At 48.2% G+C, this 20,584-nt stretch overlaps 1 protein-coding gene across 3 annotated transcripts in view; it reads left to right on the forward strand.

Annotated features, from left to right (window-relative positions):
* FGD4 (FYVE, RhoGEF and PH domain containing 4) overlaps positions 1-20,584 on the forward strand; it is a 136,406-nt gene that overhangs the window by 102,709 nt on the left and 13,113 nt on the right. For all 3 annotated transcript variants that reach the window (XM_058655653.1, XM_058655652.1, XM_058655651.1), the window contains 6 exons: positions 6,617-6,706; positions 8,909-9,054; positions 9,453-9,609; positions 12,438-12,576; positions 14,995-15,053; positions 15,378-15,524. In XM_058655653.1, coding sequence (XP_058511636.1) covers positions 6,617-6,706; positions 8,909-9,054; positions 9,453-9,609; positions 12,438-12,576; positions 14,995-15,053; positions 15,378-15,524 — 738 coding nt within the window. The remainder of the gene's footprint in view (positions 1-6,616; positions 6,707-8,908; positions 9,055-9,452; positions 9,610-12,437; positions 12,577-14,994; positions 15,054-15,377; positions 15,525-20,584) is intronic.

Genomic DNA, 20,584 nt, shown 5'->3' on the forward strand with positions numbered 1-20,584 from the left:
CTGAATTCCCTCAAGGTCCCCCATGTTACTGGCGGGGTCAAGTACTTGAACTGTGTTTCCTCTAGAGCTTCAGCAGGGAGCTGGGGCATAGTGGAGCAGCCAGGACTGGGACTGGTGCTCCTATATGGAACACCAGGACCAGCAAGTGGCAGCTACCATGACTGCCCCCACAGCAAGCTTCTGTCTTTTTTTTTTTTTTTTTAAGATTTATTTTTATTACAAAGTCAGATATACACAGAGGAGGAGAGACAGAGGAAGATCTTCCGTCCGATGATTCACTCCCCAAGTGAGCCGCAATGGCCGGTGCGCGCAGAACCGAAGCCGGGAACCTGGAACCTCTTCCGGGTCTCCCACGCGGGTGCAGTGTCCCAATGCATTGGGCCGTCCTCGACTGCTTTCCCAGGCCACAAGCAGGGAGGTGGATGGGAAGTGGAGCTGCTGGGATTAGAACCGGCGCCCATATGGGATCCCGGGGCGTTCAAGGCGAGGACTTTTAGCCGCTAGGCCACCGTGCCGGGCCCCAGCTTCTGTCTTTTTCTGGGCCTGGCACGGTGACCTAGCGGCTAAAGTCCTCGCCTTGAAAGCCCCAGGATCCCATATGGGCGCCGGTTCTAATCCCAGCAGCTCCACTTCCCATCCAGCTCCCTGCTTGTGGCCTGGGAAAGCAGTCGAGGACGGCCCAAGGCTTTGGGACCCTGCACCCACGTGGGGGCCCGGAGGAGGTTCCAGTTTCCCGGCTTCAGATCGGCGCAGCACCGGCCATTGCGGCCACTTGGGGAGTGAATCATCAGACGGAAGATCTTCCTCTCTGTCTCTCCTCTCTGTATATCTGACTTTGTAATAAAAATAAATAAATCTTTTAAAAAAATAAAATAAACAAACTTCAAATTTCTGTCAGTGAACAAACATGTTGGATAACTGTTAAAACTGTGTTAGACAGAGAATTCCTCTTTGGCTGTTCCTTCTCTTGCAAAAGTCAAAGAAAAGGCAGAGGCACAGAAATTGTCCCACCACTCATCCGTGTGACCGATACTGTGAATGCACCAAGTGTAGGAGTTGTCCTCAGACTAATGGGAAAGGTACAGGTGCCACATGCTTCACAGATCCAACCTGCTGCACACCTGTGGGCCTGGCTCATGGCCATCATGGCCATCCAAGGCTGCTTCCTTTGTCCCTTAGAAGTCAGCAGTTTAGCCGCTGCTCTGTTCCGTGTGTTGGAGAAGTAAAGGAGGGCCCAGATCTGCACGTCCGCCTCCTGCTGCATCTCACAGTTCTGTGTGCATGGCCCACTCTGTGGGGGAGGACACGGACAGGAACTGGGCCTTCCGGCCCCAGTTGCAGTGGCATAACATCTATGCCTGGTACGAGCTGTGCAGGCCCGGATGGAGAACAGGAGCATCCGGCCACTGAGAGACAGCTGCAGAGCGCTTGAAGGAACTGTGGGTGATCACTTGGTGGGCAGGGATCACCTGGGCTGGGCGCCGAGGTGGGGCCTGGGAATCAGAGGTCCAAGGGGCTGGGGAAGTGAGTGAGAGTTGGGGTGTGGTGGGGAGGTGGGGAGAGGGCTGGGCTTAAAAAAGAGGAAGCCAGAGATGAATTGCAAGGGCTTTGTGCACTGAAGTTCTATTGTCCTGAAAATAACCCCAGAGATGTTTTGAAAAGGGAGTTATTTTTAATAGAAGAAAAGAAAGTAAGTCTCGCTGGAAAACAAGTGAATGCAGCGAAGCCTAGAAAGTTGACAACACGTTGACTCCACCCAGGGCACCATCAGACACTCGCTGTCGCGACTTGCCGGTCTGCACTACTGTTGGAAAGCTGTATTCAGTAGCACAGTGTGCGGCCCCTCCAGATCCTGGGGCGTGGGATTAAATGTGGGGCTTTCCCCTGTTAACTCAGACTTTCCATAAACCAAGTCCTGTGGCCTTGAGTACTTAATTAGCGCATGGAAGGGCCACGATGACACATACGTAGGTTTTAGAAGAATAGGCCACATACAAGGAAGGACAGCTGAGTGAAAGGCTGCAGTAGCCCAGATGTCGGGTAGCGAGGCCCGGCAGGCGTGAACGTGGAAGAGAACTGCGTGTGGGCGCTTGAAAAGGCGTCTGGCGAGTAGAATTAAAAGATCAAGCTTTATTGTTTTATTTGAAAGTCAGAATTACGGGGGAGTGGGGGGGGAGAATGATGACTCTCTCATCTGCTGGTTCACTCTCCAAATGGCTGCAATGACCAGAGCTGGGCTGATCTGAAGCCAGGAGCCTGGAGCTTTTTCCCACATGTGTACAAAGGCTTAACACTTTGAGCCATCCTCTGCAACTTTCCCAGGCCACAGCGGGGTGCTGGATCGGGAGTGGAGCAGCTGAGACTCCAACCAGTGCCCACGTGGGATGCCAGCACTACAGGTGAACAATTAGCACGCTCCAGCACCATTCCGGCCTCGGCTTACTTTTGTTTAAGAATTTTTCTTGACTCTGTGCCTCATGAGACGTCTTCAGAAAGTTGGGGGAAGGCAAACATTAGAAGCACTGAATTTAAAGAGCTTATAGGGAGACTAGATGAAGGCATCAACTACTAAAATGGAATCTTCTGGAGGCATTGTGCCTTGTGGGTTAGGCATGAAGGCTTGAGTCCAGCTTACAGCTTTATGGGCTGCCAGCCTGATGGCCTGGGACATGTCACTGTAACACCACTTGGCCATTCATGATGGGAAGGAAAGTGAGGAGCCTGTGGATGCAAGGGTGCTAATGAGCTTGCATTCCTGGCATGGGAGTGGCATCCCTTGGATGATGGTAATTATGGCTCTGGAGCCAGGGAAGCGGATGTAGGAGGTGGTGCAGATGGGCAGGGGAGCTGCTGCCAGAGGATGCTGTGTAGGAACAGGGAGTGGGCTGGAGCGCGAGAACACACATCACGGAACGGGAACATCATGGGCTGGCCAAAAGGAAAAAGAGCACAGTGTTTTGGAAACAGGGCCTGGAGGGGGTGGGAAGCTCAGGCCAACTAGTGACTCTGGAGAGAACAAAGCATGGGAGCCATTTAGAATGCAGAACCAAGAGTTGACCTGGAGACCCAGGCCTTCCGTGGACTTGAACTAGCTCAGTGCACCTGAGCAACTGAATTCAACTGAGTCGCCAGACACTGCTCATGTACCATGGCCAAGGCACCAAAGTGACTGCCAAAAGACTTGTCCTTGAGGCCGAGGGTCTGGCTACGTGCACAACCATTACTGAGAACATCGGGAGGCAAGGAGAACTGCATGAGGAGGCCAAGGTTCAGGCGGGAGTCGCAGAGGGATGAAGACACTGAGGACCACAGTGTGGGGACTGCCTGGCCTGACACCCAGTATGGTGCCTGGCCTGTGCATGTGAGCGGTGTATCCTGGAGGACCATGGGATGCTTGAGGAAAGTGGAGATGGGGATTTGTAACAGGAGGACCTTGTCTGTTCTCCCAGGTGCATAATGGGAGTGAGGGAAGCAGAGGATTCATTGAAATGTACCTCCTGTTGGAGCACTCAGGGGCTCCTGAGAGGAGCTGTGGGGGCAGCTTGCACATGCTGGTTGCTTTATCGCACAGAGTGGTGCCCCAAAGGGCATGTTGCTCTTTGACTGGCTAGTTTAAGGGATTGAGTTTTCCCGTCAGCAGGGCAGGGAGGATTCTAGAGATAACAGTGTTGAGTGGACAGTAAAAAGGATGGCAGCAGTGGAGAGAGGAATTGAAACCATGACCAGTCAGCAAGTGAGGCCATTTTGCTGATGCCTGGCTCAAGGGGGGCGTTGGTGGGCGGAGTGTAGCAACATCCTGGTTCTAAACTCATCCTTGATGAAACAAGTGATGCCTCCAGAGTGAAGTAAGGCCACCACTAATGGGCCTTACTTAACTGCCATTAACTCATCTCACTCTTCGCTACGATGCTGACTGTGCATACAACACCAGGTGACTCAAGTGGGTGTCGCTGGCGCACCAGGAGCAGTTTCCTGTGAGCACAGTCGTTGTCCCTTTAGCAGCTGAAGCCATGCAGGAGACTTGGATGATGATCAAATGACTTAGCAAAGTGTTGCTGTGTCTCATGCACTATGTAACATGACCTGCGTGGGCCCAGCACGGTGACCTAGTGGCTAGTCCTTGCCTTGCATGCGCCAGGATCCCATATGGGCTCCTGGTTGCAGCTCCCTGCTGCTGCACATCCTGGAGGCAGAGGTGATGGCTCCCATGATTGGGTCCCTGCTAGCCATGTAGAAATCCCAGATTGAGTTCTGATTTCCATGCTTCCCACTGGGCCCAGTCTTATTGTGAACATTTTGGGAAGGAGTCAGTGAATGGAAGATACGTTTCTCCCTCTGACGTCCTCTTCTCCCTCCCTCCCGTCATCCCTCCATGTCCCTGTTTTTCTTTCTTTTAAGAGTATGATTAATTGGCCCGGCACGGTGGCCTAGTGGCTTAAGTTCTCACCTTGAACGCCCCGGGATCCCATATGGGCACCGGTTCTAATCCCGGCAGCTCCACTTCCCATCCAGCTCCCTGCTTGTGGCCTGGGAAAGCAGTTGAGGACGGCCCAAGGCTTTGGGACCCTGCACCCGCATGGGAGACCTGGAGAAGGTTCCTGGTTTCCAGCTTCGGATCAGCGCAGCACTGGCCGTTGCGGCTCACTTGGGGAGTGAGTCATTGGACGGAAGATCTTCCTTTCTATCTCTCCTCCTGTGTATCTGACTTTGTAATAAAAATAAATAAAATCTTAAAAAATAAAAATTTAAAAAAGAGTATGATTAAGTAAATACATCGCCATCACTAGGACAAAAGAAAAGCTTAGAACGAACTAGGGATGCTAATACGGTAGAGATGTATCTCCAGCATTCTCAAGTTGTATGGCAGGGCTGGCTGGATGTCAGACTAGGGCACTTCAAGAAAAGCTAGTGGAGCTTTCATAGAAAATGGGATGGGGGACAGACTGGTCTTCTGCTACACATACTGGCAAACCAGGGGCGGGCCGGGTGAGGGTTATCGTGGGTCGCCCCAACTAGGCTGCAGCTCCCACTGGTTAGTGTGAGGGCCGAGTATGTGCTGGGCAGAACCAGACTGGACTGCAACACCCATTGGTTCCAGTTCTGAAAACAGAACCAACCCAGCAATTGCAACCACCAGCTGATCGTGGTGATGGACTGTGCCAGGCCCTGTGCTTGCTAGAACATACAAGAATCTAGTCTGGGAATACCTCAAAGTTTCTTTGGAGATCTCCCCAATCGAACTGCTGGACTCAGAACTCTAATCAAGAAAAGACAGAAGACAGAGCAGATCAATCATTCATCTCAGCTATATGTTAGCAGCGAAAAATGGGGCAAATGGAGACTTTATGATGGACCATATCAATCAGTGGACAACCTCATCGAGCGAAACTGGCAGCGATTCATAACTGGAGAACTATTAACACCACTCGAGCACATATCTCAGAGCATGCCCCACATCCGGGACTCGGGGTGGGCGGGAAACTGGGTGGGGCTTCTCCCTCAATATCCTCCTTTACCTCAGATACAAGATGGAAACAATATGGACATAATAGTATTGCCCACTTCCCTATCCCCCTGAACCTTTTTTTTTTCTTTTTCTTTCTTTAACTGTAATTAACTATGAAAAGATTGTCAACAACAACACAATAAAATAGATTATATAAAAAAAAAAAAGATGCAGCTCCAATTGTTGCACGATTTGGCGAGTGAACAGTGGGAAGTTTGCTCTTCTCTCTCTCTCTCTCTCTCTCTCTCTCTCTCTCTCTTTTCTTCTCTCTCTCCCAAATAAGTAAAATAAAAGCAACAATGACAAAACACACACACACACACAAAAAAAAAAAAGAAAATAGGCATTTTGTCTCAGGCTTTTGGCATGTCTGAGGAGTAACACAGACTTAGCTATAGTGGAGTATGGCGGCCGCGGTTCCCTCCTTCCTTGAGTCAGTACACGTATGTTAAATGCCAGGGTTTTACTGACCGGTTGCAGTTGACACAGGAGGTAGAGCAGCCAGTAAAAAAGATGACCCTATCATTGCAGAACTGGCCAGGTGCACACATGTGTTGAAAGTCTGAATAAATGCATACTATGGAGATAATAAGGTAGGATTTAAGTCAAAGTCCAGGCAGTGAGCAGTGGGGACACAAGATGAATGGTGAGTTGATCCGAGTGATGGATACATGGGACTCATCTTACTGCTTCCTGTGCTAGTTAGAATCTTCCATGATAAAATGTGTTTCTAAGGGCAAAAAGGTATATGCATAGAATGAATAATTACACAAGATGTTGAGAGGGTGACAAAAATTTCCAAAGGGTGGCTTGGAAGAGGAAAATGTACAGCCTTAGCTGTGGGATCTGAAAAACAACAAGTTGCAGGAAGCGAGCTGGTGTGCTTGGAGCACAGGAAAGGTTCCCCAGGGCAGCCAGGGCTCACCTGCACAGGCTTCCTGTTTCCAGCTTCCTGCACTTCTGGTCGGTGGCCCCTTTGTGGCTTGAAGGAGTTGGGGTGCCAGAAAGCTCCAGAGGTAGTTGCCTCAAAATGTTAGGCGACGGGGCTCCCACGCCCCGGAGCAGCAGTGTACCATCTTTCTAATGTGGGAATATCTGTTCTATTTTTAGGAGACAAATGAAGAGAAACTGCACAAAATAGCCAACGAGCTGTTGCTCACAGAGAGAGCTTACGTCAGCCGGCTTGAACTCTTAGATCAGGTAATGTTTCCCACTCAGAATTGTTTTATGCTTGGCCATTGCTTGAGAAACTGCTTGGTACAAGGTCAGCTTTCTCAGTGAATTCCCTCTAGTTATTAATATTTTGTTCATCATGACAATGGAGATTTCTCTGGCACGAAGTGCCATTGTCTGGGTCCCCTGAGGACGGCCCTCATCTACTGCTGTCTTGTTGGCTGTGGAGTGCTGGGTGAGTGATCTGGGCTGCGGTCATTAGACCCAGAAGGGATTCTGCATGCTCAGCCTTGCGTGAGCAATGTAATAGAGTGCCTACTGTCAACGTTTTCATTCAATAGTTCGTGAATGCAGACAGGAGTACTTCAGAACATTTGTGGAAAATGCAAAAGACAAGCTTATGACAAGATTAACATAGCTGATCAAGTGCTGGCTAAGGCACTTGTGTCCCAGTTGGGACTGTCTGCGCTGGAGCCCGGCTCCTGCTCCCGGCTCCTGCTCCCGGCTCCTGCTCCCTGCCAGTGCTGCCCTTGCACAGCACCAGGGGATGGTTCTCTCCTGCCTCCAGGCGGGAGACCGGGATTGAGGGGCCACCTCCTGACTCCAGCGCAGCCACTGAGGGCACTGGGCAGATGACCAGGCAGATGGGAGCTTTCTCTGCCTCTATTGAGCAGAAAACAAAACAAAGCAAAAAACAGGCACATATATTTTGAAATTCGTGCATATAAACGGTCTTCAAAAAATGTATACAAACAGCATATTATGAAAAAAAAACCAGTTCATGGATTTCAAAGTGTTTTTGCACAAAACAGCTTGTACTTTTTCTGATCCGTTTTTCCATGAACTTTCAACACTCCAGTATTTGAATCAGTCTGCTCTGCACATCTTGTACTTAATGGTGTCGCCTTGAGCATCCTTTCAGATCTGCTTCAGGGAAGGAAGGGTTTTTGACCACTGCAAAATGTTTGCAGTGCATTGTGAAAACAGCTGTTGGACACTAAGGCATCCGAAAACTGTCTCAGCAATGAAGAGCAAAAGCTGCCTGCTAATGCACATCGCTCCTGGCGGAAGAGCAGGCTACCATGTTTGGGTGTCAGCCTTATGAACTGCCTTAAGGAGCTGAATTCCACGGAAACAGGCAGGCGTGGGCGATGTGGTTCCAAAAGCCAGAGCCCGGTGGGGAGACTTGGGGAGCTTTTGTAGGACGTATGTGCTTGTCAGAAGACTTGCAGCTTACGCCTTTGACACGACTTCTCCCAACTTCTTCACTGGTCCCAGAGCACATTCTTCTCCCTCTTATTACGCTGCGTTTTGCGTTTGCTTTTTAAGCCAGACTAACATATTGGCCACTCCTGCTGACCTTTTGGAGTTTTTAGAGTCTAATTGCTATACACAGCCTCCAAGGACCTAATTTTGTGTTCTTTTTGCTGCTGAAGAAAATGCAGTGGAGGTGAGTTTAGGAAATGAACAGCCATCTGGCCATGCAGAAGGAACTGGGCTCCTTCGGCTAACCTTTAGCGGAAGGTCAGTAAAGGGGGGAGCAGCCTGAGTGCAGGGGGCTCAGACTGCACAAGGTGTTTATTGCTGTTCTGCATGGTCTTCCAGGTGCCCGGCGGTGTGTGGGGGAGGGGATCCCTCTGCCTGCAGTGCTGTCTCAAGTTGTCTTTCGTGAGAATTTCCTGATAAACATCTCGGAACTGAAATGGACTTCTTTTCGTTCATTGGTTACATATGAAGTAGCTGTTACTCGGAAATAAATCCTGGCATTGTCTCCTTCGCAAGGAACACGAGGAAATAATAGGGAAACCAAGATTCACACCAGCAAGCTAGGAAAGGGCAATAACGAATGTCATAAAAGTCATTCACAATGTAAAGATTTTTTTTTTAAAGCCTGAAGTACACATAGTATGTTTTCACATCTTTTAATTCGAGCTGTAGACAGGAAGTATAAATCCTTTTTACCTCAACTGGAAATTCCCTGGCACAGAACAGCTAAGATGCTTGCCCTAAGCGCCCCCGCAGAGGGGCACACCCTAGGTTAGAACCATGCGGAAGCGCTTCTTCTATGTGTCTAAACTGAGGCGCACTCCTGCGTTTCAGAAGAAGATCATCTTCTTCAGCCATGATTTTTTTCCCAGAAGTTATTATGAGCCCACCGTGTGCCTAATCCAGTGCTGCTCGGGGGAAGCCATCACTTCTAAGTCATGTCTGCTTTGTTCTCTGTTGCAGGTGTTCTACTGCAAGCTCTTAGAAGAAGCAAACCAAGGCTCATTTCCAGCAGAGATGGTGAATAAAATCTTTTCCAATATTTCATCAATAAATGCCTTCCATAGTAAATTCCTATTACCAGAGCTGGAGAAACGAATGCAAGAATGGTAAGAGAAGTAGACAGAAACTATTATCTCAGGCAGTCACATAGAGGCTGTGTCAGCTTCTAAAACTGAAAGAGAAATGCCACGCACGGCTCTAGGTAGACAGGGTCCGTTTTCACATTCCAGATCATGGGGAGAAGCCGGGTACAGTGCCAGCGGAGGTTGGGAAGCTTGTCCTCTCTGCTCTCCTAGCCGTCTTTGACAAGTGGATAGCGAGTGACAGGGAGCTGCCCAACCCGCTGCAACATCTCGCTCTCCTGCTGTCCCATTCTGTACCAGTCTCCCTGCAGACAGGAACTGAAAAGGCGTGAGGGTGTGCGTGGGAGATGACTCCATGTGCAGTCCTGTCAGCTCACTCACGCATATGACGTCTGGATGACCTGTTTGCACACTCCCTGCAGGGAAACGACCCCCCGCATTGGGGACATCCTTCAGAAGCTGGCGCCGTTCCTCAAGATGTACGGAGAATATGTGAAGGGATTTGACAACGCAATGGAATTGGTTAAAAACATGACAGAACGCACTCCTCAGTTCAAAGCAGTGATTGAAGAGATCCAGGTAACATGACTGCTGTCCAAGGACCCCCTTTCCTTCCCCAGGTCAAGCACTTGGGCTTCTACACATGAGATGGCTACAGACAGAGGTCAGACACTCGGCCAAAATCCCTCTGGGTCTGAATCAGAGATAAAGCCCCTCGGAGCCTCTGCCGGGCAGGGGATTCTCCATTTGCTTTGGAGAACAGCAGAACCTTACTTTTTAAGCATCTTCCTAGATTTGCAAATTGAATTTCCATACTGGTCTGCTTTGTACGCTTAAAGAGGTCAAAATGGAACTGAATATATAGAAAATTTGCTAGAGTGGATGATGCTATCATATAGCAGGCAAAGCCTCTGTCTGTGGCACCAGCATCCCATGTGGGTGCTGGTTCGAATCCTGGCTGTTCCACTTCTGATCAAACTCCCTGTGAATGCACCTGAGAAAGCAGTGGATCTTTAGAAGAAAAAGAAATTATGCGTCCAGTTTTGTTTTGTTTTTAATACTAGAAACCTGAGATGTGAGAGTTACTTATTTTGAAAGAGTGAAGCAGAGATCCTGCATTCACTAGTTCACTCCCCAAATGGCTGCCAACAGCCATGCTGGGTCAGACCACTTCCAGGAGCCAGGAACTCAGTCTGGGTCACCTCCGTGGGTGCTGAAGTAGCTGAGGCACTATTCGCTTCCAGGTGTGTTAGCAGGGAGCTAGATTAGAAGCAGAGCATCTGGCCTTGGAATTGGCACTATTCCAATAGAGCTATATGATGTGGGCATTCCAAGTTGTGGCTCAACCCACTGAGCCATAATGTCTGTCCCCCAGACTATTTTTGTTTCTAATTACTTTTCTTGAAATTCTCTCGGTTCAAGTTCTGTTTGTGCCTCTGATCCAGCCTCTTGACGGTGTGTACTCTGGGAGGCAGCAGCTGATGGCTTAAAGAACTTAAGTCCCTGGGGCCTAGCGGTAGCCTAGCGGTTAAAGTCCTCGTGATGCATGCACTGGGATCCCATATGGGTGCCAGTTCGTATCCCGGCTGCTCCACTTCACATATAGCTCCCTGCTTGTGGCCTGAGAAAGCAGTGGAAGATGGCCCAAGACCTTGGGACTCTGCATCTGCATGGGAGACCCAGAAGAAACTCCTGGCTCCTGGCTTTGAATAGGCTACGCTCCAGCTGTTGCGGCCACTTACGGTGTGAACTGACAGGAGAGTCTTCTGGCCGAGAGAAAGGGATCTTTCACCAATCAGTTCACTAAAGTTGAATCCAAGGAGTCTGGAATTCTGTTCTTGTCTGCTATGTGGACAGTAGGGACCCAAGCACGAGGGTTGTTCTGGGGTGCCCTCCCAAGTGCATTAGGGAGACGGACTGGGGTGGAGCAGCCGGAACCACATTTACAGGGGATGACACTGTCACCGGCAGAGGCTTAATGTGCTGGGCCACGATGCTGGCACCTGGCAGATTTGTCTCACCAGAGCTCAGATGCAGTATCGTCACTCCTTTACACCTGCATGGATGAAACAAGGGCGACCTCAGCTCAGCTCCAAGGGGCTTGGCATTCTTCACTTGTTACCATCCCTTCTCCATTACATTTCTCTGTGTTTATCTTGTTTGCCAAGCAAACCCATCTGCTCCCAAACACATTTCCCAGCGCCTGCCTTCGGCCCTTTTCTTGCACATACATCCTTGTCTCGCTTCCCCACCCCCAATGCCTGGGCGGAGCAGAGCTCATGCTAAACTTTCCCTTCTCTCTGTACCCTTTATCATGTTTGCTTTGAATGCGAAAACCTAATGCCTCTTTTATGTCTTGCGGTACTTACTCATAGTGTGAGTTCAGTTACTCTTTTAACAGGACTTCTGCTTTAATATGAACATAAATACATCTTGGTTATCCCCCCTCTTATGTTAACAGCTGTTTGAAAAAGCAAGTAATGCAAGTTTAACTTTGCCTGAAGGAAACGATCTGCTTGTAGAGCTTGATTCTAATGAAAAAGAATGTGTTGGACATTGAAAAGTTAAAATTTTCTGACAGATAATAAGACACCCGGGCCTTTTCATTCTTATGGTGAATCTTTTAAGTTCAGAAGAAATTATATTTATGACAGCCTTATTATGAAATAATTTCTGAAAAGTCCAGTCATTTATTTTATTTTTTTAAAGATATTTTTCTTGGAAAGGCAGATAGATATATAGAGAGGAGGAGAGACAGAAAGGAAGATCTTCTGTCCAATGGTTCACTCTCCAAGTGGCTGCAACGACTGAAGCTAAGCCAATCCGAAGCCAGGAGCTTGTTTTGGGTCTCCCACGTGGGTGCAGGGTCACAAAGCTTTTGGCCATCCTCAACTGCTTTCCCAGGCCACAAGCAGGGAGCTGGATGGGAAGTGGAGCTGCCGGGATTAGAGCCGGCGCCTATATGGGATCCCGGGGCGTTCAAGGAGAGGACTTTAACCACTGCACTATCACGCCGGGCCCCAGAGTCATTTAAGGTCATATGTTTAGTAGACCTCATGTAACAAGTGCATGCCTTAGTAATGTAACTTCTTAATCCTTGGTAATGACTAATTGAAGTGGTTGCCAGTGATCTGGAATATTCTTGCTTAAAATTTTGCTTGATCTTTCCTGTGTGTTCTTATAGGGTATTCATGTAAACCTTTATTGTTATAGGATACAGGGATGTCCTCAATCTCTGTCCCCAAAGACTGTGATTTCATGGCTTGGGGTGGCCCATTTCCGGTCCATCTCTGCTCATGTGCTTGGGGGGGCAGCAGCAGCAGAGTTTGGCCCCTGGTGGAAGTTAATACCTCCTGGTGTTTCTAGACTGCTGTGTGGACTCTTTCCTCAACCCTTTCTCCATGCAGAAGCAGAAGGTCTGCGGGAACCTGACGCTGCAGCATCACATGCTGGAACCCGTGCAGCGGATCCCCCGCTACGAGCTGCTCCTGAAGGACTACCTCAGGAAGCTGCCCCCAGACTCGCCCGACTGGAACGATGCGAAAAGTAACGCTTTCTCTTTCCTCCCCATTGTGGAGCCGTCCAGCGGCCCCAGGTGGCTCCCTGCTACCTTAGCCAGTGACTGCTCCCAGAAAACAATCCTGGGAATGGTTGTCAACACCCCAATTAGGCAAGTCTCTTTGGAGGCCAAATCACAAGTTTAGAGCATTGCCGGCTGCGTTTCTCCGGTGGGTTTCATGTTAATCACTAGCTCTGAAGTATGCAGAGTTCAGGGACATCTGGAATAGCAGGACGCAATGACCTTCTCCCGGGAGACCAGAGCCATTCAGAATTACTGGGGCTACTGTTGCATCAGACGGTTGATGAATACCTAGACGACAAAGGGACACTTACTCTCTTAAAATAACCTGAGTGGAGTGGGCCTCAGCCGCCCTACAGCAAAACAGGAAGTGGTGCTTTTTTTAAATTGTCCAACAACATTTTCCCCAAGAAAACCTTCCTCCAGTTTTCTTAATTGTCTGTTACTTTTTTATTTCAATGTAAGTTCCGCTTTTCATGCACTTTAAAGAACTAGGAATGGCTTGATATGCCACAAGTACTGATCATACTGCTGTGCACTCCTAAGAACCTGCCCCTTCCTTGTGTTCTTACCTTCCCGTCTAAGCCAACACTTGATGAGAGACATGAGGAACATAAACCGTTTCTTTCAAGACCTGAGTCTTGAACATATGCTGTCTCCACTGGATTTCTGACACCGTGCAGGTGTCTCCCGGGCCACAGAAACTTCACTTGTCCCCAGCCGCCTTCCACAGGGAGAGGAAACCAGATTCACCATCATCCCCTGGCCCCCAGCTTCCTTGAAGTTTCCACATCCCCACTTTCTGCCCATCTGGCCCAAGTTCCTGCTTTTGTTTTTAATTTATGGTGGGGGTGGGGAGGAAGAGAGACAGAGTCCATAGCTGTCAGTTCACTCTCCGCCTGAGTGTACTGGCCAGGGCTGGAAGCTCCACTGCTCAGGCCGTTAGCACTGCCTGCCAGGGTACACAGCAGCACACAGGGGGAGTGTGCAGCCCGGCTGCTTCTCCAGGCCAGGCACAGACGGCGGGCGTCTCGCTGCCCTTGTCACGAGGCCAAGCGCCTGCCCTGGGTGCTTTTCTTAATGGCAGAACTAGGCCTTGCAAACAGAAGACCTACTGCTCTTCCTCAAACTTGTTTCCCAAGCAGTTCCCCAACCCATCCTGTCTCCTTCCTCTATCCTGAATTGAATGTATAATGTTGGCCAAGTCAACACGCTTTAACAAGTTTGTTTACTCAAAGCCTTTGGCTCACTAAAGATACCCTGTCAGGAACAAGAAAGTTGGTAGCATAGTAGAGTATGCCGCTACTCTTTCTGGTATTGCATCACTATTTAAACAAGGAAATCAGTGAAGTAGAGCTCACTGAACAAACCTAAAAGTAGAAGGAAAAGCAAGAACAGTGCGTTCTGTTCAGCAGTGCCAAGAAGACAGAGTGAAGTCTGGAAGTGATTGAGTTACTGTGGTAATGCAATGAAGCACACCAGTATTCACGAGAGAGAAAGGAAGGGAAGAAAACAGGACATGATTTAGGTCTGTAAGAGAGTCCCTGGGGTGATCCCGCCTGCGGCCCCAGCTTCCACAGCTTCTCACCAGCTGTTCCCAGCGCAGCTACAGTGTCCACACTGAACACTCCCCTTCCCCATCTGTCACCCCTGCCTGCCCAGCAGTAACACACTCCCAACGCTGGCACCAGAGCAGTCCCCCGCCCAGCAGTAACACACTCCCAACGCTGGCACCAGAACAGTCACCCGCCCAGCAGTAACACACTCCCAACACTGGCACCAGAGCAGTCCCCCTCCTCCCATCCACGCTAGAACTGAGTGCTTTTTCCCAAGGAAAACTGCCTATGTGTCATGGTTAGTTTGCTTTTAAAACTAGTAGGATAACTTAGAACCACTGGGATGTCTTAGAATTTGGAGTTAGAAACAGGATTCACATCTGGCCCTGGAATAACTTGGCTGTTTTCTTACTCAAATCATATCACCTCTTCATTTTTTTTTTTTTTCCATCTGCCAAAAGGAGCTAACATACTTATTATCCAAGGCTGGGTAAGAGTTCACTACTGTGGAGCAAAGCACCCGGCAAAGTACCTGCTTTCAAGTTAGGGTACACCATAAGAGGTTGTTGGTTTTGAAGGTCTGACATGGAGTAAATACTTATGAGCCTCATCATTTCACTTTTTGTAGGGAACTGCATTTCAGGTTCCACATAATCAGCTTACAATTAGGCTTGGAAAAAATCCAGCTTATGAATGGAAGTTGCCACTACTTACGTGGTGGATTTGGTCCCAGAGTTCTTGTTTCAGTGTGTAAGTCACTCAGCTCCCTATTAGCCTAGGAAGGACAAAGCATAATTATTTGCTTTGCTTTTTTTTTTCCCCATTTAGAATCACTTGAAATTATATCGACAGCAGCAAGCCATTCTAATAGTGCAATAAGAAAAATGGTAAGTGGTTTTTAGCGGAGATGGGAACCTTTTGGTTAGAAAATTGTCAATTATAGAAGCTAATACCATCTGTAGGATTGAACCAAAGTTAACTGAGGTGAACAACAGAGAACATTCATGAAATGTGTTATCTGGAACAATCCTCTGTCCCCTCTCTAATCAGGTTTGAGTCTACGGATAACTGGGACCTGCCAGACCAAAACAAACTTACTCCCAACCCCTTCTCAATTATCCTGATTTTAGTTAAGGTCATAGTTGTATTAAAGCTACTCTACTAAGTTGCAAACTCCTTTTAGCTGATCTTGTTTTGTTTTAACTTATTAGGAAAACCTAAAGAAACTCTTAGAGATTTATGAAATGTTGGGAGAAGAAGAAGATATTGTAAATCCTTCAAATGAACTCATAAAAGAAGGACAGATCCTCAAGTTAGCTGCTCGGAACACATCAGCACAAGAACGCTACCTTTTCTTGGTGAGTGTGGGAGAGGCAGCCGTGACCAGTATGCATCGTTGTACATGTCATGGAGGAGGAGGGTGGCTGCTGGCTATGCAGTGACGTTCAGCCTGTTATTCAGTACCATCAAGAGTCTATGTAACAGACCATGTTAAGCAATCGAACCTTTCCTGTGTTCCTGTGCTGTGTGCATGGGCGCAGCACACGTGGAGACAGTCTGGCTGTTCAGAGTGGGTCTCCGCCGGCAGTGTTCAAGCGTGGGGTATGACACACTTCCTGACTTCCTCTTGCTAGTTGCAGATTTCAGCTTTCCTTTCATTCTGTAGGACAATATGCACCATTTCCTGGACATTCTGTCGATTTACTATTTCCTGGTCACTGTTCTTTGAATCCCCTGTCACTGCTATGTATAGACTTTCCAGGTCAAAAAACATGCATGCCCAGTTGCCTGGCTTGTATCTAAAGTAGTCATGGCGGAGGTTCGTGTGCTGGCTACATTGTTCCATTATACTGTGGGCAGTCCTTGTCCCTGCCTTCACTTCAGTCTGGGATTTTTCTTCCACATAAAAAGCCCTTCCTATGGTATCAGGATGACTGGTTTTGTCTCTGTGCACCTGGCCTTCATTCTTTGTTTCTCTAATGTATTCCAGTTCCCTCCTATGTCTGAGGGGGGTACTAGCAGTGAGCACTGACAAAGAGCGAGAGAACACTGAACGTCCAACGTGAGCTATGGTCACAATTACTCAAGTCAAATGTAGGAAAGCATGCAGAGGCCGCTGGGGCCTGTGTTTGTGCCATCTCGCCAGGCTGCACTACGTGACCAACTGCGGCTGAGCGGTTTCTGTTGTCTGTTTCCAGCCTTCCCTTAAAGACAACATAGAGGGACTGTCAGGTGAAAGGATGCCCTGGAACAAGTCATCTTACACACACACACATTCAGTGGCAAGGCCCAGCAGCTAGCATGTTCCTTGGGACACGTGTGCCTCCCATCCTAGTGCTGAGGCTCTAGCCCCACCTCCCCTCCCAATCGCAGCTGCCTGGGACGGCAGCAGGGGATGGTCCCAGCTGAAGCCCTGTGTGGGAGCTCCGGGCTGAGTCCCTGGGTTACAGCTGCATGTGGAGCATGAACTAGGGGTGCAAGGTGTCTGTCCTCTGCTGCTCAAATGAAATACAAAGGATATCTGGCTGTGATAGTACCCAGCTGCTTCACACCAAATTTCTTGAGCTCATGAACATCATAAAAGTAAAAACAGCTCCATAAAATCTTGGACATCAATATCCATATCAGCATTACTTGTAACAGCCAAAGAGTGGAAGCTGATGAGTGGTTGACACAATGTCATGTATCTGTGTGTTGGGATATTGCATGTCTGTGAAAGGGTGTGTGATACCAGCACATGCTCTAAGAATCCAGGCAGAGGTAGGGCTGCCTCTGGCATGCTCAATTCCAGACATCACATCTGACAACTCTGAAAGATGACAAACACATCACCTAGTCATCCCTGGCAGGACTCGAGTGCTCTTGTTCCTGGCCCCCCAGAGTCTTTCTGATCTGCACAGAGCTTGAGAAACCCAGGTCTTTCCCTGCATTCAAATTCTGAACAAAGTGAAAGTTCTAGAAATTTTTTCCAGCAGTATACTATGACCTTTTAAGACAGACTAATGAAATTGTTACTGATCAGAACATAAAATGTAATTAAGTCAAATGAGAAACTTGAAATAATATTTGAACAGTTAAGAAAAGGGTGCCTCCCTGCATTCTTGTTAAACTCTTTCCTATTCTTACTATATTGTATCCAGGAATCTTTTCAAAAAGTATGTATCTGAAAGGCAGAATGTCAGGGAGACACAGAGAAAGAGATCTTCTGTCTGCTGGTTTGCTACCCAACTGGCCCCAACAGCTGAGACCAAGCCATGGTGAAGGGCAGAGCCAGGAGCCACATCCGGCGGCAGGGTCCCAAGCTATTGCAGCATCCTCTGCTGTTTCTCCAGTAGCATTAGCAGGAAGCTGAATTGGAAAGAAAGCAACTGAGACATGACCCAGTGCTCAGAAGGAAAGCTGCTATTTCAGGCAATGGCTTCACTTGCTACACTGTAACACCAACCCCAGCTCCAGCCCCAGCACAGGACCCTTGTGCATACCGTCATTCTGAACCCTGCCAGGACTGGCTGCAAGTTTGTTTTTATCAGACTCTGCCAGTAGACTGCCTTCCTTTCTTCCCCATATATTTAGCAATGTTTGGCTTTTTTCTTTCTCCCATCTTCTGGTTCACTCCCCAAATGGCTGTAACAGCCAGTGCTGGCCTGGCTGAGGTCAAGGACCAAGAACTCCATCTGGGTCTCCAGTGTGAGTGACAGAGATTCAAATACTTGGGCCATCTTCTGCTGCTTTCCCACGCACACTAACAAGCAGCTGGGTCAGAAGCAGAGAAGCCAGGGTTTGAAGCTGTACACCAGTAAGGGAATCCGGGGGGTCATAGGTTGAGGCTTAATGTGCTGTGCCACAGTGCCGGCCCCACGCCTTCGGTTCTTGGTAATATGTAGACTTGCTTCTAGGTTTCATAACAACCTAGGACTTAGAGATTGCTCCACTGATCATGACTTCAGTCACCTACCATGACAGATGAAGTCTGTGTACCATGAGCTCTGTAACTGCTGGGACTTCTTCTTCTTAATACTGGGGAAACCCAGAGACCAACAACTCCGTGAAAGGTGATGGTGGCTTATGCCATAGGAGCAAAGTGCATGGAGGGAGCAGGCTCCTTGTCTGCCTTCTTTACATAATGGCATTCTGCTGTGTCCTTACTGTAAGAGCTCTCGCCTGTTTACAAGAGTAGCCATAAAAGGCAGAGCCTAAGAACCCCCATACTTGTGTTTCTGTGTACCTGTAGACAAGATGTGACTGAACTACTTACACACGCTTAAATACAGGAATCTGATAATACAGCAGCTGGACTCCCTTACATGGAAGAAGGAATGTGGTGAGTGTTGCTGGTGAAGGATAATTCTCTTCCTTGAGGATGTGCTGTGGCACTTGCAGCAGCCACACCCTGAACCAAACTGCCTCTGGAGGCGGCCTTGGCAGCATAGGGAAAGATGACCATGGAGAGTGAGGCAGCCAGCTGTTGCCTTATTTATGCTGTAACAGGGACAGTGATGGGAACCCCTGGGTGGTTTTTCCAGATCTGCCACTGGAACACAGTGATCATTTCGTGATAAAGGCGCAAGTCTCCAACCAGCAGTGTGACATATCGGCCTACTGGGATGTATCTAAAATGTGCTCTCCTAGTTCTGCATCCTCCAGTGCAGAACTGAAATTTAGGGTTGTAGTTGCAGGCAGTTACCTAAGGATACAGGAGAAACAAGTGGTGAGGAGTTTGCTTCCAGAGTGAGTACAACAGTACATGCACATAATGGGCAGTGTGGGTCAGAGAAGAGGGCCTGGCAAGTCTAGACGGACTCCCAGAAGACTGGACAACTAGAATTGCTGGGCTTGAGCACTTAGTCTGTGTACAACAGTGCGATCTTCTCGGCAACTTGTGACTTCTCCAGATCATGGTCCTGTAGCCCTGGAGAGGCAGGGTGGGGACGGTAATGCCCTTCTCTGAGCCCCACTGTACACTGACAGATGCCTAGCAATGTAACATCTTAGAGAAAACCTAATAACAAACCAAGTATAGTAATCATGTTAAATTTAGCGTAGTGCTGTTAGAAAGGTTAAGTTTTAAAGATCTTTTTTTTAAGTTGACAGTTACTCTAGAAAAAATATAAAGAACATTAAAAACAATCTGAGAAATCACGGGGGTTAGGCCTTGTGGTACAGCTCATGAAGTTGCCTCTTGAGACACCCACAGCCCCTATCAGAGTTCCTCTTGGAGTCCCAGCTCCTCCTCTTTTGATCCCGCCTCCTGCTAACCTGCCTGAGAGGCAGCACATGTCAGTCAAGTTTCTGGACCCCTGCAGTCCATGTGGGAGACCTGGATGGAGTTTCTGGCTTCTGCCTGGCACAGACTTGGTAATATAACATTTTTAACTATTCTGGTTCACAGGGGCTATTTGTTACTAAGAATGAGGCCCAGACCCTTGCAGGCAGCAATGATGGTGCCAGGAGTTGGGTTGCAGCTGCCCACGTGGAAAACCTGGATTATATTCCTAGCCCCCTTGGCTAGAGTCTGGCCTCCTGTGAGCCATTGTGGCAGTGCAGGAAGTGAACTAGCAGTTCAGTGATCATGTATGTGCTTGCTCTCGCTGTCTCTTGCTCGCTCGCTCTCTGTGCCTCTCAACACAGAAAACACAGACATTACAGATAATCTGATTCAATTTCAAAATAAAGTCCTTCATTTTCAAAGTAGACCTTATTAGAAATAAATCCCTATCTTTAAAAACCTTTTGAATAAGACATTTGGCTTTTCTTCCAATTCAGAATGTATGTGGTAAGGCCCAGTGCGATGGCTCAACAGCTAAATTCTGGCCTTGTATGCACCAGAATCCCATATGGGTACCGATTCATGTCCTGGTTACTCCACTTCCCATCCAGCTCCTTGATTGTGGCCTGGGAAAGCAGTGGAGGATAGCCCAAAGCCTTGGGATCCTGCACCTGTGTGGGAGACCTGGAAGAAGCCCTTGACTCCTGTCTTCAGCTCAGCTCAGCTCCAGCTGTTGAGACGACCTGGGGAGTAAACCAGTAGATAGATGGAACCTTCTTGTCTCTCCTCTCTGTAGATCTGCATTCCCAATAAAAATAAATAAATATTTAAATATGTGGTAAATTCTCAAGCAAGATATATTCATCATTCTTCAGTCTGTGATCCAGTTTGCCATAGTAATTTAAGGGATGTTGGCTCACTTCTTCCATCAGGTCCAGTGTGCCAACTCTACAGGTTCTAATGATGTTTAGAACTACTAAAATGGGTATTTTAAGAAAACTTCAGATTAAACCCAGTGGTTAAAAAGTAGTTGCTAATTTTTTCCCCTAGCAGCTATTTTTGATTGGCCCTAAAGACACATGGAAATTCTGGAGTGTAATAACTTTAAGAACTTTCAGGGTTCAGAACATCAAAGGTCCTTAATAAGCTAAA

This window comes from Ochotona princeps, chromosome 27, assembly GCF_030435755.1.
Source record: "Ochotona princeps isolate mOchPri1 chromosome 27, mOchPri1.hap1, whole genome shotgun sequence".
NCBI lineage: Eukaryota > Metazoa > Chordata > Mammalia > Lagomorpha > Ochotonidae > Ochotona > Ochotona princeps.